The 18,611-nt window shown below is 45.3% G+C and overlaps 1 protein-coding gene across 2 annotated transcripts in view; it reads left to right on the forward strand.

The window, feature by feature from the left end:
• The window catches only part of PNKP (polynucleotide kinase 3'-phosphatase), a 603,977-nt gene that overhangs the window by 336,588 nt on the left and 248,778 nt on the right, over positions 1–18,611 (forward strand). For both annotated transcript variants that reach the window (XM_077457083.1, XM_077457082.1), the window contains exon 8: positions 863–934. In XM_077457083.1, coding sequence (XP_077313209.1) covers positions 863–934 — 72 coding nt within the window. The remainder of the gene's footprint in view (positions 1–862; positions 935–18,611) is intronic.

Raw genomic sequence — 18,611 nt, forward strand, 5'->3', positions numbered from 1 at the left:
CACAAAAATTAAATCTTATACTTGAGCGGTAAGCACTTGGGTCTTTTCTTTCTACCCATGACCTGACGTCCTTGCTGAGATATAAGGAGATGTGAGAGAAGTTTATGGTCCGTGTTAACCCTTTTGAGACCCGCTTGCATGACCACCTGTTTGCACAGGGGTCCATGCAATGAGGTGAGAGTGATTAGTTAGACTGGAGGTGGAGGTATTGTCACGCTACTGTGGAAAAAAAAAATTACTTATGTCGGTGCTACAGTTTGAATTTAAAACGTATTTGTGTGAACTGTGAATTTAAGTCATGGATTGTGGAAACTAACTAGTGGCAGGTGATTGTATATAGTCTATACCACATTTACCACTGACTAATGCAGAGTTGCAATGCAATGCAGGGAGATCAGCTAAAAGTAGTTGGATCTGTATGTGCGTTATAATTAATCGAAATTAGTAGATTATTCGATTTAAAAAAAAAATGATTAATCAAACATGAAAATTTTAATCAGTAACAGCCCTAGATTAAAGTACTCCAAGAATGTGATTTGTAGCTAACTTCAGGTTTGCTTCTGTAGATGGATACAGAAAACACCTTTGCAGCTACAATGCTCATCAGTAGGGTCATGCTCATCAGTAGCTGGATTGGAAAACTTGAGTGAGCTGGTGAATTCAGTTGCCAGTTCCAACTCTATTAACAATGCTACGGAAAGAATTGTACTCATGCGCCTTGGCCCTTAATTGAATAATACTGACCCATGAAGGGTTCTGAATGTGCCTGCACATTAACCTGTCTTTTTTTCATGGATAACTTGAGAAGTTTATTACAGGGCTCTTGATATTGCTGGATAAAAAGTATTGTGTTTGCTTTCAGGTGTTTGTTGCAACTGGTATGGGAATCTATCGTAAGCCAGTCACTGGAATGTGGGACTACCTGTGCGAAAAGGTGAGACCATGTGCAATGCATGTTGCATAGATGTTTTCCTTTTCTCTTTAATTTATTGTAAGGTACAGCTATGCTTTAGTTAATCACCTATTGGGTATAGTGTGCTTTAACCTAATTACAATAATATATTATCGCATAATACCAATAATCCTAGAATTGCATTCACAAAAAATAAACAATTATTTGTGCTTCATCCTCCGTGAATAGAAACAATCATTTACACACAGAAGTACATAAACTACACAATAAGTGTATGAAGAGTCCCAGTAATATGAAAGATCATTGCCTACAGAAGTGATATTCCCAAACCACCTTCAAATAAATCTAAAGCCTGAGTCACAATGATACTCTCTAGGTCCTATATCCTCGCTCCGATGGGTTTGTGGATTCCTGTGGTTCCAGAGGGTCTGTTGTCCCAGCTGTCAGAGTTGCTTGCAAAAATAAAATATCATTGCGCAGGATTGTTGTATGAATAAATACACCCCCATGAAAATGTGGACCGATTCACTCACATTTAGCAGGGCTAAAACACGCTCTTAAAACGATCAGAGGTGCTTGTGGGCTTCCTCCTCATTGCACACCTGGTGTAATAGAACTCCAAGGTTAACGTCACTGGCTCCTCCCGATGTGTTGTCACAGGTCACGTGACTTTCTCAAGTCACGGAACGGGATTTAAGCTGCACTTTGTATATCGGTTGCCATAGTGACATATGAGTCATTGGATCATCATGCCATCAATCACATTTATGCCTGCTCCATTGGTTAACAATTTTCTTAGGGAGATTAGTGCAGAGTGATCTTTGTAAACATTTCTACAGGACAGATTGTATAGTGCAACATTAATCTTCCTAACAAAACACATTGTACTACATTTTTAATAATTGATAAAAACAATAGAATAAGCAAATATATAGTGCTCCACTTGATAACAATGTCATACGGCACTCCAACTAGTGGTAGAACTTGGATATACCATTCAATAAACTCCATATAAAGAACTCATTGATAAAAAATTATAAAAATTAATGTTAAAATTCAACATACCCAAAATTGCTGGGATCAAATCAATTAATAACCAAATTACAGGTTATACAAAGATAATACCAAAAAATCAGAAATAAAACAATTTAAATGAAAATCAATATTCAACCCCATTAACGAGAGAGTACCAACCTCAAAAATCCATTCATCCCAGAATTTACGGCCCACTGGATTTTTTTGAAAACTGACATTTTAATGAGTTTCAAATTTTCCAACAGAAAAAAACAAGGAAAAAAAAGAACAAATAGCAGTACAAGGGTTTCACATATAAAATATCACAGCAAGGTTAGTGGGGAACAATGCCTATTGGGCTATACAGCATCTCACTTGCAAAGAAATGCCCCCTGAGCTGCAGGAGCCTATGAAATGCAAAATAGGGACATAGGAAAAAAAAGAAACATTACATATCCAAATAGGCATGTTAAAGGCGAAAGTTAAAGTCAATATACATCCACACTTCCAAACATTGTTTTGTTTATGTGACTGAGATAAACTGGGGGGGGTAAAGAAAAGTAGGGAGAATAGGTAGGGACGAGAGAGCTATCGGAGACAAGAGCAAGGAGAGAGAAATGGATAGGTAATAGAAAAAGGGTAAGAGAGAAGAGGACGCCTACCTGACCCTGAACCCCTGCGTCACCCGGGGGGGGGGAGCAACCCTGGGTTTGGGAGCCTCGATCCTATCCCATAGTTCCCATATCCTATTCTGTTTATCAAGAGTATTATTCAGGGAGGCTATCAAGTACTCCATTAGTTTTGACGTCCCTTATCTTGGTATGTAGTTCAACCAGTGAGGGGGGTTCCCTCTTTTTCCATTTCAGGGCTATTAAACATCATCCGGCCGTCAGCATCTGGGCTAGGAGTTTTTTGATGTATTTTGAAAATGAGGTAGGAGGGAGGCCCAGTAGGAACATTTTGGGATCAAGTGGCACTCACAGATCAAAAACAGCTTGTAGGAGGGACTGGACTGTTACTCAGAAAGGGATGATTTGCGGACATGTCCAATAGATATGGTATAGTGTGCCCACCTCTCCGCGACATCACCAACAGCAGGGATCGGCTGATGGATATATAGAGGGGAGCAGGTCAGGGGTTTGGTACCAGTGAAGTAGAATCGTATATTGATTCTCTTTGTACAGGGTGCATATGGAGCTCTTGGAGGCCTGTGACCAAATGAGCTGCCATGTCTTTAGAGGTATGGCCTCTCCCAAGTCCCGCTCCCATTTGTCCATATAGGTATGCCGCACCCCTGCTGGCGACATGTCTGTTACCACAATTTGGTAGGTGCATGATATTATACCCCTGGGGGACGATCCCTCCAAACATATTTTTCTGAAACTCGGTTAAAGTGGAGAATTGAAGGTTCAGCGTAAAGGATTGTGCGAAGTGTCGGATTTGTAGGTAGCTAAAAAAAAAGCTTGTCTGGGCAGGTCGAAAGTGTCAGTTCTTGAAATGACCTCAATACTCTGGTCCCAGTGTCCACCAGTTGACCATACCTAAACAGAGCCCTATTGATCCAATGTTGAGATGTCTGTGATGTCAAGCTGTCTGGAGCGTTAGGAGTAAACAGAAAAGAAGTGACCAGGGATGCAGTGGAGGTGAGTGGATACACTGGTTTAGCACGCTGCCATAACGTGCGTACTAGCGCCATTGGTCCCAACTGCTGTGACCTTCCAAGGTTTAGATCAGTACTCCATAACATAGAGTTTGGGTGGGTAGGGGCTAGCCATAGCTTTTCAATTTGGGTCCACCGATTGTAGGTGTGGAGTGTGCACCAGGAGGCAATTGGACGCAGTTGGGCTGCTAAATAGTATTTGGCTATGTTGGGGAAGGCGAGTCCTCCATGGCTCTGGGGGGCATAAAAAGAATAGATCGGGGCGTGGCCTGGACATGGCTGAGTGAGGCTGTTTGTTTCAAGAGCTCCCGGCCTGAGCCATCAAACCCCGGCAAAAAAACACTCCCAAACGGGTATGAGCTCTGCCAAGAAATACAGGGCCAGAGCAGCAACGAAGGGGACCCCCCTGGGCAAATTTTTGGGTGAGATCCATCGTTACTACGGGTGCCCACAGGAAAAATCACCAGGCGCTAGAGTAGCGGCACCACGAGGCCCAGCGCATGGAGCTACACAGAAGGCACACGCGTCGGGCCCCTGTGATTCCCCGCCCGCCACAGGGATGACATCAGATTACTCCCAGGACGGCTCCACAGAATCCGGGCAGACGGATGTCTACCTCTCAGCAACCAGAGACCTCCATGCTGGACCAGGACATCAGGGGGATGTTACAAGCCCTCCCTACCCAATCCACCATAGAAGCGCTGATCCTCCGTCTGGAGGAAACCACAGGAGAGACATACAAGAGATCAGAGGGGAGGTATCCAGCCTAGGGGACCGAGTGACCACAGAGGAGACATCGCTGTCCTCCCTGGAGGCCCGGGTGTCTGCGCTGGAACAATCCCGCGAACAACATCAGGACACTGCTGTCGCACTCCAGCTACACTTGGAGGACCGTAGCCTCTGTAATAATCTGCGGCTCCGGGGCATCCCGGAATCAGCAGAGATAGAAAATGTCTGGGAGGTGGTCAGGAATATCTTCTGGATGGGGCTTGATGACCCACAGGCTGAAATAATCCTTGATAGAGCACACAGAGACTTAGGTCCCAGGCCTACCAATCCAAACAGACCGCAAGATGTCATCTGTAGGCTCCACCGCTACACCCAAAAGAACATCCTGAGATGCGCCTGGGAGCGGGGAGACGTGGAGGTGGACGGACCGCGAGTCAGAATCCTGCAGGACCTGTCCAGATATACACTAAGACGTAGAGCCCTCCTGCGCCCACTCCTGGACTTGGCCAAGCAGCTCGGCTTCACATACCGCTGGGGGTATCCCCTCTCAGTGACCTTCCGCAAGGAGTCAGGAGCCTTTACACTACAAACCGCCGCAGACCTGCCAGCGCTCTTCCATTTTATGGGCACAGAGCCAATACTGGTGTTGGACTGGCTACAGCTGCTACCACGCCAGCTGGGCAGATCGGGTGCCTCAGCAAACCGCGGTTCCCTACAGCCCCACCAACACAGAGAAAGACGGAGGCACCAGTCTGTATCTAGAGGCGCACCATGTGAGTAGGCCCTGAGCCACCCATCCCTGACATTTACTCCCCCCACCTGTCTGGCCGCGAGCACCCCTATCTGAGCGGGGTAAAACATACTGTCTCCCTGACCCCAAACATTTGGGTCATCCAGCATTGACCCTGACACCTTGTGGCAGTGGCCCCCCATGCTGTGACTTCCTGTCCCCTATAGTGAGGCTCCTGAACAGCCCTCACGGACACACCCTCAAAAGAGCCACTTGAGACAGTTTCCCAGACCGGCTGCTCCGGAAGTCGCCAGCGCTACCGTGGCCAGTCAGGGACTAACAGATCCGTTGGGGCTGCTGCCCTGCTCTCCCCTGAACTAAAGCACAGCTCATAGCCCCCTGGGACTGACTCAGCCATGTTGCTTCCCATGTCACTTGCTGGGACGCAGACTGAGGTGGACTCGCACCATACCACTGCTCTAGCAAAACGCAGAGTAGTGTGCGGCTGTGACCTGGAATACGCCTCTGCACATACGCCCCCCCGGAGGGGTCTCATCACGGAGTGATGGGGGGGATGGCTGAACGGGACACTTGGATTCACTGCCAGGGAAGGACATAACCCATTTTGGGGCACCGGGGGAATACCTGAAGACACAGGGGATCTACACAAGCCTGGACACTAGCACATATCTGCTTTTAATAAAACAAAAAAAGAATGCTAGAGGACTGGCTTTACCCCTCATGGGCATAATCCTTACCTGCAGCAACCAGAAGGGAGAACTCCCAGTCTACCCTGTGCCATACGAGACCTCACCTATTCACAAACCTGCTGCAACATGGGGGGGTTGAACATGTTCTTATAGCTTAGGGATGAGGAATGAACATTGTTTAAAATTTGCACTATTCTCCTGTTTTATTGAATGTTGATGATAACACTGTTTTGCTTCTCTGGTTTATTAGCAGTTAACTATTAACTTTTGTAATTGAGAGGTTCGTGGATTGCCTGGTCTCATAAGGACATGGCGATACACGTACCTCACTATGCCGGTATTCATTTCATTTTTTACTACAACTTGCCGCGGGTGAGTGGGGAGAGCCGTGGGTTCGCCTCCTGGCTCTGTATACCCACTCCCCCACTTAGGATTGCTCTCCATATTCAGAGGTCTCTCTGACAAGCGCCACAGCTAATAAGGCTATAATAGATACCCTTCTATAGCTGCACACCCTAGTGACAGCTTCCTAACCTCCCCCTCCTTCCCCTCATAACTTGTTCCCCCCTTTACACCCTATCCCACTAACGCTCTTCATGCGTTTCTCAAGAAGCGACTAGACCACCTTATATACTTCTCAGAGGGACAACTGATAGTAGGGGGATACCTAAACATACCCTTGAACCACACAGAGGACACCTCCTCCGGTACATCCTCCACCACACGGGACACCCGCAAACGTACCGGCCTGACATGCCACTCCATACAGCTGATTGATGTATGGCACCTTTTTTTACCCGGGTGAGCGCGACTATACTTTTTACTCAAAACCTCACCAGAATTACTCGCTTATCGACTATTCCTCATACCCTATGGACAACTGCACCCTGTCAAGAGCACCTCCATTGGGTCGATTATGTGGACAGACCACGCCCCGATCAGCATGCGTTATGCCATATCAGACACAAAAACGAGACAACGGCCACAATGGCGACTTAATGAAAGCTTATTGCAGGACCCCGTGGTCCTAACTGAAGTAGTCAAAGAAATAGGACACTACTTCAACAGCAACAGCACCCCGGACAGTGACGCGGGGGTGGTATGGGAGGCCCACAAGGCAGTGATCAGGGGAATCCTGATAAAACATGGCTCCAGACTGAAACAGTTGAGGACTGAGAAACTAGAATTACTGATCACCAAACTCCACGCCTTAGAGTTGATCCTCAAGACAGCACCGACCAGAAGCCTCGGGATCGAACTCGACACTGTCCGTTCACAAATAACTGACCTCCTACAATTCAAAGCCAAAGCAGTGCTACAGATCTGTCTGAGGAAATCATACGAATCGGGTAACAAGTGCGGGAAACTCCTAGCCCAGACTTTGAAAACACAACTAATAGCATCTTATATCCCACATATCAGGACCACCAATGGACAGGAATTATCATTGCCCCAGCAGATTACACAGGCGTTCAGAAATTACTACAGCTCCCTATATAATCTGACCACAACACCGCCCATACCCGATGCTATGTCGGACTACCTTGATCAGTCACACATGCTCACACTACCGATGGAAATACAGGAACTCCTGGAGGAATCTCATTAACTGATCTTCAACTAGCTTTGAAAAGTGCAAATCCAGGCAAAGCCCCAGGCCCAGATGGCCTTACCACCACTTATTACAAGACCCTATTCCCATCCCTGGGCCAACACCTGGTAACCCTGTACAACAGTCTTGGAACAGGATCTACCTTCCACAGCACCACACTGCAAGCATACATTTTGGTTATTCCTAAAGAGGCTTAAGACCCGGCCCAATGCGGGAGCTACCGTCCAATCTCCCTCCTAAATACCTCCTTAAAATATTCACCAAAATCCTGGCCTTCAGACTACATAATCTCCCACAACTTATCCACCTACATCAAGTGGGCTTTGTCCCATTTAGAGAGGCTAGGGACAACACCACTAAAGTCCTCAATTTACTCCATATAGCAGCCAGTAAAAAAAATGCCAAGTATATTCCTGGGAACAGATGCTGAGAAGGCGTTCAACTGGGTTAATTGAACATTCATGTTCAAGACGCTAGCGTATGTGGGCCTAAGGAGCAGGATGATAAACCGTCTGCCAGGGTGATGGCGAACAGGGTACTCTCAGAATTATTCCCGGTTACCAACGGGACTAGGCAGGGATGCCCGCCCTCTCTCTCCCCTACTATTCGCCCGGACCCTGGAGCCTTTTTTGTGCCACGTCCCACTGAACCCAAACATCACGGGTATAGGAGCTAACGAGGCACGACACAAGGTGTCCACGTACACTGACGACCTCACGTTCTCCCTCTTGAACCCCATGACCTCCCTACCAAACCTCCTGCAAGAGTTTAACACCTACGGTCAATTATCCAATCTAAAGATTAACTTCACCAAATCGGAAGCCATGGGCATAGAGATACCACAACATCAACTTAAGTGACTCAAGGACAGTTTCAACTTAAAATGGACACACATGGCCCTGAGGTACCTGGGCACTTACATACCCACCTCAATATCCCAACTTTTCAAACTCAATTCCCCCCCCCCCCCCTGCTGAAAACGACAGAAACTACTTGACGGATGGGGCGACAGCCTACACTCACGGCTCGGCCGCTGCAACATCCTCAAAATGTTGATTCTGCCCAAGTTCCTCTATCTCTTGCAGGCCCTCCCAATTCACATACCCTGAGACTATTTTAACCTCCCTGGCGGTATGATTAGTTCTGGTTTTAGGTGCTGAAAGCGGTACAATTATTTTGCATGGAAATTTGGCGTTTTATATTGTAGTCCTGTAATTCTTAGGAATAACTTTTTTAAATCTGTTAAAACCAGAGTCTAGCAGACATTCCGGGTATGATAAAGTTTATAATATAATAAATAATAATAAAAATTATTCAATAATGTAATCAAATCCAAAAACACTGAAATTTGCTCATTTGCAGAATTGTCGCTGTCATTAGATTTAGTGTTTGATGACGAATTTCCCCACAAATCTCTATCGCTCAATTCTGCAAGTGATTATAATTTATTATCACTGTTTTCTAGCTGGTCTATAACCACTTTTGACATAAAGGGACACTTTTTGGTTGCTATGGACAATCTCCAAATTCCAGGCAGAAAAAACAGTATTTATAATATAAAAGTGCATGCAGGGCACTGCACAGACCACTAGGGACAAAGGGAGTGTGTATTTTTTTTTTATACAGTACTGTAATCTGCTCAATCACACAGCGCGGAGGACATTGCTGGATCCAGGGGACAAGGTAAGTAACTTCTCCCTGTGTCCAGCTATGCGATCCCGAGTCTGGCTCGGGGTTACCGTTTATGTTACTAAAATCCCAACCCGAGCCAGACTCGGGATTACCACCAGGGAGGTTAAACAAGTCCACTCCACCTTCACTCACTTTCTCTGGGCGGGGAAGCACCCTCGCCTAAATAGGAAACTACTCTCCCTCCCAAAAACACACGGGGTCTGGCCATGCCAGAGACCCACGTATACTATCACGCAGCTCATCGTAGTAGACTCCTTGACTGGTGCCGACATAAAGACACCAAGTTATGGACACAGCTGGAGCAGGACCAATGCGACATACCCCTACACAGATCCCCCTGGTGCCACAACACCTTGCCTCCTAAATTTAAACGACACCCCCTGATTGGCAACACAGCTATAGTATGCTTGCAACTCTTGACGAAATCCAACCTCTCATCCCGTAACTCCCCCCATAAGACTGTAATTGGCCACCCACAATTTGAACCGGGCCCGAAAGACAAGAAATTCCAGGACCTCAGAGTCGCAGGTCTCTACCAAGCGTCACATTTTAGCACAATGGGTACGTGGAAGACATACAAGGAACTATCAGACCCCAATGGCCAATATAAGCTAGACTTTATGAGAGCCTTACAACTCAGCTACTTCCTCTGTGGACTACCACCTCCTCCGAACAACTCACACAGACCTCTTATGACCATGGAGGAGCTCTGCACGGAGATTGAGTGTAATCACACATACGAAGGGCCACGCTACGTTTAACATTGGAATTCAAGCCTTTCACATTTAACGACAGTATGTCAATCATGGTGGATACCGGGGTATGAAAAGGTTTCGCTTACCTGCCCCGCCCAGCGTAGATCGGGGAATCAGGGCATCCATCAGCTGTTGCATCCGGGCGTGTTCGTTGCAGGGGTCCAGGGTCGGCTGGTCAAGGTGTACATCGCATGAGTGAGGGGCGTCCAGGAAATTTAGAGATAGAAGAGAGAGAGAAGAGGAAAGCCAAAAATGGTGAACTAAACATATATCTCATATTTGAGCACCAGAGATTCAAGTAATGATAGCATCTCACAATTTAACCCACCTAAAATAGGTGATGTAGTGGGAATGTCCGAAGGGCCTCCCCGGTGGAGCACTGGGGCTATGCTCACCTAGAGTCGTCATACTAGGCGAAATGATCAGAAAGGAGGCCATTCGGAGAGCCCCTGGGGGGTAGGATACATGACCGAGGGAGAGACACGGCGCTCCCTGGCCTGCCTGCATATGTTGCAAGTAGCTGGTCAGCACCCGGCCAGCACAGAGGGCTATAATAACAGCCTCAACTGTCACCTCGTTTGCCCTTCTTTCTATTATTGTATTAGTAACCACAGTCTTAATCTATAACCATTTCAGAGACGAAAAGAAAGCGTCAGCCCGCTGAAGTCAGGCTAACAAGGGTTTACTATTGGTCACAATAAATAGATCTAAGTTAATTGATTCCAGTTTAAATAACTAAACCAATTTTATTGAAGTATTAGAAATAGAAAAAACCTTTGCAATTCATAAAAGTCGTGATTTTCAATGTAAATTAATTATATACTCAGACAATTAGACGAACAAGACATACTACATAAAACAACACAGAACACAGCTCAAGTCCGGACACACTTAGTCCGTTGCAACCCATATACTAATTTACCTGTTATTGCGGGATCACAAGATTCCCAATTTATTCCAATAACTGAAAGGGGGGGGTGAGGTAGCTAGTTGAAAAAAATTAAAAGTTCTGTTCAGACAAATCCTATCTACAGTTAAAACTAACAGTGCTGCTATAGTGGTATTTTTTTCCTCTCTCGCAATCTCTTGAGTCAGGTAATGTGCTTTAATAAAAAAAGTATAGAGAAGCCAATACACAGTGGGAAATCCTATTTAGTTTGTGACGTTTAGTTGTAACAGCCTTCTAATTAATCAGATCAGCATTTATCCAATGCATATTTCCAAAGCGGCCGGCCGACTTGTAATTGTTCAACAACTGGTAACAAATTAACTTAGTTGTTCTATTTAGGCAAATAGAGTAGCAAGGCAACATGACATTACTAATCCTTAATGTAGACAGGCAGCAGCTATTATCAGCTGTTATTTGGAGCTGCAGCTCAGGTTAGATGCTGATCAGCGGATATTGGCATATAGACCACACTGTACATTACCGTATTCAACCGAAAATCATGGTGTCGGCATCCACTACCAAGTCCGTCTTGTGGGTCACCTATCTGCCTTTCAGCATTATTCCAAGGTATTAGAAAGTAAAGAGGGGGTTACCTCCAGTCATGTGTCCTCTAGTGTATGCCAATATTCTCACACTGGCACTGCATCAGTTGTAAAAGAAGTCCCAAGCATAGCCACTGCCTCTCCACTCCGAGCTCTACCTCTCACTTCTCTCCATATACATCGTCATGTCCGGACTGAGCTGTGATGACGTCAACGCGTTTCGCTGGCTTCATTAGCGTAGCTTCATCTCGGACGTTCAAAGGCTCCAAGTTGCATTCACTTTTATCACAGAATCTCCAATGTTTGTAGCCAATAAAGACTTAAAGGATTATTGTCCTGTATCCAGCACCAATTGTCTGTGTGACAGTTCATCAATGCTAGTTTCATACCAAAAGTGATTGTAATGAAACGTATAATAAAAGATGAAATTGAAAATACTTGCAAAAATATATTTGGCTACATTAGCCATAGACGTGTCTTATTAATTTGGGGATGGAGAACAGTAGTCACTTAACAGACAAACACCACATATAAACAGGACAAACGTTAAAGACGCAGTATAAAGAGAAAAGAATAAAGAGAAAAGGGGGAGGAGAGGGAGCAGGGAGAGAGGGAAAGGAAGAAAAACAATTAAAAAAGAGAGAAAAAGGAGGGAAAGAACAAAGAAAATAGAAAAGGAAAGAAAAAAAGTGAAGAAAAAGAGGGGGAGGGGGAATTCATACATAAATATGTCATCAGATTTATGCCCAATTTCAATGACCAGTCATATGCCATGCAAGTCAGTCTGTCAGTTACGCCTCTAAAAATATTTAAATTTAATTTGGTGTTTAACCCTAGCGGGACAAGAGATTTTAATTTGTACACTCACCGCTTTTCTTTTTGTAACAGAACTCAATCAAAATCCCCCCTTCTAGTAGGTAATTTTAGTGCATATATGCCCTTTACTGTCATACCTTTGGGTGAGCCGTCATAGCATAGTGCAAAGTGTTTTGCCAATGGTTCCTCTGGTGGTTTCCCTTTATCATTGATCTCACGCAAATGTTCACCTATTCATATCTTTAGAGATGTCTTAGTCTTACCCACATAGATTTTGGGGCACGGGCACGTTATTAGATAAATGACCCACGTAGTGGAGCAGTTAGGTCACGAATTTCATATGATTCCTTACCCAGGGCATCTTTAAAGGTAGCAGTTCTATGAACAAAGGGACAGATCTGGCACCTTGTACAGGGGAACATACACTTTGTATGTGGGTGATCGGCTAACCATGTCATATCAGGTTCTTTTACAAATTCAGACCGAGCTAGGATATCACCCAAGCTTCTGGAAAGTCTCGCCACCAACTTGGGGGAGGTACTGACAATTTTAGCCATTTGAGGGGAATTAGTTAACCCTTTCATGACTAAGCCTATTTTTGACATTTGGTGTTTACAAGTTAAAATCCATATTTTTTGCTAGAAAATTACTTAGAACCCCAAAACATTATATATATATTTTTTTAGCAGAGACTCTAGAGAATAAAACGGCGATTGTTGCAATATTTTATGTCATGCGGTATTTGCGCAGCGGTGTTTTAAACGCAACTTTTCGGGAAAAGGGACACTTTAATGAATTTAAAAAAAACTAAACAATAAAATGAGCCCAATTATTTTGCATAATGTGAAAGATAATGTTATGCCGAGTAAATAGATACCAAACATGTCACACTTTATAACTGCACGCACTCGTGGAATGACGACAAACTACGGTACCTAAAAATCTCCATAGGCGACGCTTTACATTTTTTTTCCGGTTACCAGGTTAGAGTTACAGAGGAGGTCTTGTACTAAAATTATTGCTCTCGCTCTGACGATCATGGCGATACCTCACATGTGTGATTTGAACAACGTTTACATATGGGGGCGCGACTTCTGTATGCGTTTTCTTTGCTGCGTGAGCTTGCGGCGACAGGGTGGAGCTTTAAAAAAAAAAGATTTTCTTATTTATTTTATTAATTTTAAAATAAATTGTTTTAAAAAAAAATTGATCACTTTTATTGCTGTCACAAGGAATGTAAACATCCCTTGTAACAGTAATAGGTGGTGACAGGTACTCTTTATGGAGGGATCGGGGGTCTAAAAGACCCCCAATCCCTCCTTTACACTTCAAAGTATTCAAATCGCCAAAAACGGCAATTCTGAATACTGTATATTTTTTTAAATCGGGCGCCATTGGCAGCCAAATAAATGGGAAGTGACGTCCTGACGTCGCTTCCGTGTTTACAATTAGGAGACTGGAATGAAGCCACTTACGGCTTCATTCCAGTCCCTCCCTAGCCACTGGAAGCGGCGGATGTGAGATCGGTGCTCCCGTTTGAATGGGAGCACCGGTAAGAGCGGCGGGAGGGGGGACGTCCCCTCCCGCTCCTCCGGCATAACAGCCGAGCGACTTTTAGCCACATCGGTTTTCATAGCTGGAAAGCCAATCGCCCGCTCAGAAAAACGGTACCGGGATGATGTCTGCAGGTGCGGGCATCATCCCAGTATAACCCCCGGAAGCCGAGTACGCACATCTGCGTACGCTTGGCGGGAAGGGGTTAATATACCCCAATGTTTATCCGAAATGGAACGGATCGTGTTCCATTGTGAGCCAAAGGCCGTTATGATTCTTATAGAATCATTCTTTTTGGGGGAAGTATCACCAGGTGCTTGCCCACTAGCCAATAAGCTTTCACGTGTTCTCGGCCTTTTTCTTAGCTCTTTTAATTTGTCTGTGCGAGTATCCTCGCTCACGGAACCTCGCATATAGATCCTTGCTTTCACGTCTATATTCATCAGGATCTGTGCAGTTCCTCTTGATACGTAAAAATTGACCCACTGGTATCCCATTCTTCAACCAATGTGGGTGATGACTCGTAGTATACAAAAGGGTATTTGCAGCCATATCTTTTCGGAACGTACAGGTGCTGAGTAGCCCATTGCTCAGAGAGATTCGCAAGTCCAGGAAAGATAGCCTCTTTTGATCAAAAGTGTACGTTAACCATATGTTGCACTGATTATTGTTCACTCATGAACTCATGTAGATCTCAAAGGGTACCCCCCAGATCATCAAAACAACATCGATGTACATTACACGGTACATCGATGAAGGGAAAACGTCGTCCTCCTCCTCCTCCCATAAACCTAAATGGAGGCAGGCGTAGGCCGGAGCCCACGCCGCCCTTATAGAGGTCCCACGTATTTGATGATAGTAGGAACTGAAAAAAATTATTAGTCAACACGAATTCCAGCAAATCAACCAAAAATTCATTTTGGGGTCCTAATTCAGGGTAGGAGACATCCAGGAACCTAGCCACAGCATGAATGCCAACATTATGGGGTATCGAAGTATACAGTGATTCGACATCTATGCCGACCAACCATACCCATTCCGGATGCCTATGTGTCCCTAATTCAGAAATTTTTGCCAATATATGTCTCATATCCTGAACAAAAGATTTTAAATCTTTCACCATATCCTGTAATTAGGAGTTCAAGTACTGACTAACTCTTTCCAAAGGACCCTGACAACAATCGGCCTGCCAGGGGGATTTTTCAAATCCTTGTGAACTTTTGGAATAATATAGAAGGTCGGCACATTGAATTCCTGAATGGTCAAGTGCTGGAATTCCCAGTTAGACAGCAGTCCCTCTTCTCTAGCATATGTCATGTTCTGATTCAATTCCTTTACAACTACTGGGAAGGGATTAGTGTCAAGTTTTCGATAAGTTGTTTTATCATTGAGAAGACGCTTTGCCTCTTTCTCATAACTTTGCTGGCTTAATAGCACCACATTTCCACCCTTGTTGCTCTTTTTTATAATTATTATACAGGTTTTATATAGCGCCAACAGTTTGCTCAGCGCTTTACAACATGAGGGCAGACATTACAGTTACATTCCAATTTGGTACAAGAGCAATCAGAGGGCCCTGCTCGTTGGAGCTTATGATGACATTTTTCCTGTTTTTTAAGTCATTGAGAGCATATCTCTCACCTGCTGTGAGGTTATCAGGAGCCAACTGGGGTCCAATCTACCTTTTCTAGGTCATCTTGGACCATATCCAAGTAAAGGGTCAGTCACTTGTTTTTAGGTAATGTGTGCCTGTCTTTTCACTGATGCCACCATTTCCAGAGGCTCCTCATTTTCCTCCAGCAGGGAGTTTAATATGTCCAACGCTTTTTGATCCTCTTTATCTATTAATTGGGTGGTTTGTGCCACTTCATATTTGTCAACATATGGAGAACGTAAAAAAACTTTCCTCAAGAACAATGTTACATCTTTAAAGACAGTGAATTCATCCATGTTGTCCACAGGTCCACTGACCTGCATGGCATATGACTGATCATTGAAATTAGGCATAAATGTGATGTATGTATGAATTTTCAGTTGAATGCGGCAATGTACAGTGTGGTCTATATGCCAATATCCGCTGATCAGCATCTAACCTGAGCTGCCGCTACAAATAGCAGCTGATAATAGCTGCTGCCTGTCTACATTAAGGATTAGTAATGTCATGTTGCCTTGCTACTCTATTTGCCTAGATAGTACAACTAAGTTAATTTGTTGCTGCCATTGGATAAATGCTGATCTGATTAATTAGAAGGCTGCTACAACTAAATGTCACAGACTGAATGGGATTTCCCACTGTGTATCGGCTTCTCTATACTTTTGTTCACAGCACATTACCTGACTTTCCAAACCTCAAGGGATTGTGAGAGAGGAAAAAAATACCACTATAGCAGCACTGTTAGTGTTAATTGTAGATAGGATTTGTCTGAACAGTACTTTGAATTTTTTCAGCTAGCTACCTCATCCCCCCTCCCCTTCTTCTGCTCGATATTGACTTAGTCCACTGATTAACCGTTTCAGTGATTGGAATGAATTGGGAATCTTGTGATCCCGCAGTAACTAAAAGGTAAATTAGTATATGGGTTGCAATGGACTAAATGCAATGTTGAGTGAGCTGTGTAACTGTCTGTGGGTATATAATTAATTTAAATTGAAAATCACTACTTTTATGAATTGCAAAGGTTTTTTCTATTTCTATTTTTGATACTTCAATAAAATTGATTTAGTTATTTAAACTGGAATCAATTAACTTAGATCTATTTGTGACCAATAGTAACCCCTTGTTAGCCTGTCTTTAATGGGCTGACTCTTTCTTTTCTTCTCTACATATGCTTATGGTTACAGCCACAATGTCCCAATTGGGTGAATGATCTACTTTTTGGTCACAATTAAGTTTGTGACCTTGGATAAGTAATATCTTGCTTTCCCTTCCCCCTTTCCTAATATTTCCTATAACCATTTCAGCAGTTTAACAATACAAATATTCACTGGGGGACAAGTAGGATCGGAATTTGAGGGTCCCAGAATAGGTCACTTGTAAGTCCGCCAAACCGACACCCCCCCCAAGAGGGTTGCCGGGGGGGGGGGACCTCCAACACATCAACCCAAAATGGGTTTCATTAAGGACCAAAAGCTAGGAACTATGAGCCAAACTAGACCACATCTTATCGATAATGTAATGCTCGCACTAGAAACTTAGAGAAGTTGGGGTGGAGAATCTCAAGTAGTAGCACTAGCAAGCCCCCTAATCCGACGCCTTCTGAGAGGGGCACCGTAGAAGGGGGGCTCATTGCCAATAGACCCAATCATAGTTTGTCTAGTGTCCAGGAGCTGGAAGTTTCTAGGTAGTCTATGCCATGGATCATCAGAAAAGCGCAGTGTTCACACTAAGAACCTGAGCTCAGTGCCTGAGCGGGATCCTGGGCTCTTTCTGCCCATCACCTGGGTCCAGGTGGTCAAGCATGGTGGTGGGACTGGAAGGGGTTCCCAGCCAGGTGTAGGGGGGCCAGGAATGTCGAGGGCCCCTACAAAAAGATTGAAGTTCCTCCGGGAACCTGAGCATGGTGGATCTCCCATCTTTCTTTGCTGTGAGGCTAAAAGGAACGCTCCAATGGTACCGGAAGTCATGTTCTCTTAATAGAGACAAAAGAGGTTGTAGAGAGCGTCTTTGCTGAAGCATGATCCACGATAAGTCTGGGAAGAGATGGATAGGGGCGCCATCAAAGTCAATAGAGCTTGTTTTGCAGGCTTTTCTCATAATTTCTTCCTTGAGAATGTAGTTGTAGGCCCTGCGTATCACGTCACATGGTCTGGCTCCAGTCCCCCAGGGATGGAGGGCTCAATGGGCCCGATCCAGCTTGACCTTTTCATCCTCTGGACGGCCCAAAACATTGTTGAAAATAGCTTTTAGGGTAACAGGGAGGTCCTCATCCTGGGTCGCTTCTGGAAGGCCTCAGACCCTGTTATTGTTGCAGGTAATCAAGGTGGCAGTAAAAATCACAGAGGGTGGTTGCTTGCGAGGCGCATTGGGAGTGTATTTGGGGGATCTCAAGCTTGATGTCCCCACTCTCGTCCTTTAGTGATGAGACCCTGGTGGGGAGATGGTGTAGGTCCATCCTTAGCATATTGATCTCTGATCTGCATGTCTCACGGACTTCCTGAATGAGCATACGAAAGTCCTGCTTTGTAGGCATGCAACGTACATAGTCCCTCCATGAGGTGTATGGTTCAGGGTCATTGTCAAAATCCAAGTCTTTCTGTGTGCCCCACATTGAGCCTGCTCCTGACCCCTGCTTCCCATGGGCCCCTGAGGGCGAGTGGTTAAGGGGAGGGGGATGCACTTGCACTCACGGGGGGACCCCGCATTTGTCGTGATGAGGGTTGGGGCTCAGGCTGCCCCACAGGCTGTGGAGGCTGCGAATGGGCCACAGTATGAGGTGAGTCCCCATGACGGGAGTCCGATAGGGCCAATCTTTTTGTTCCCCTGAGATCTCTCGGGAAGAGAACAGGAGTCCCAATCAGTTGTAGGAGAGTCCCATGGAGTGGATGGGTGGGATGGATGGGCAGGCTGTACTGGCGTGGGTGACATGGGCGCCATGAGACAGGGGGAATGGCTGGAACAGGGTGTCTGGGGGGATGCGCCACGCCAGGTGTCTGTGCCCCCGTCTGTAGATGGATGGAGAGTCCCACCGTGCTTTCTGCCCTTATATTGCAGCCCAAGTTATCTCTGCAGCTCCCAGCTCCTTGGGAGGTGAATGTGAGAGGGCGTCTGTGGAGAGCGCTCCCTTTACCATGGGGAACGGGGCCTGCATCTGGGGCGAATAGTCTATGCAGCAGCTGCCGGTGAGGATGGTGGTACAAGACTGAGAGCGGAGGGGGGCCCCGAGTTTCCTGCTCCCACTAGGTTCCCTTCCGAGTCATACCTGCTGTTCCCGGCTC

The sequence above is a fragment of the Lithobates pipiens genome, unplaced genomic scaffold (assembly GCF_037356315.1).
Source record: "Lithobates pipiens isolate NorthernLeopardFrog02 unplaced genomic scaffold, aLitPip1_a1.2 Scaffold_27, whole genome shotgun sequence".
NCBI classification, from domain to species: Eukaryota; Metazoa; Chordata; class Amphibia; order Anura; family Ranidae; genus Lithobates; species Lithobates pipiens.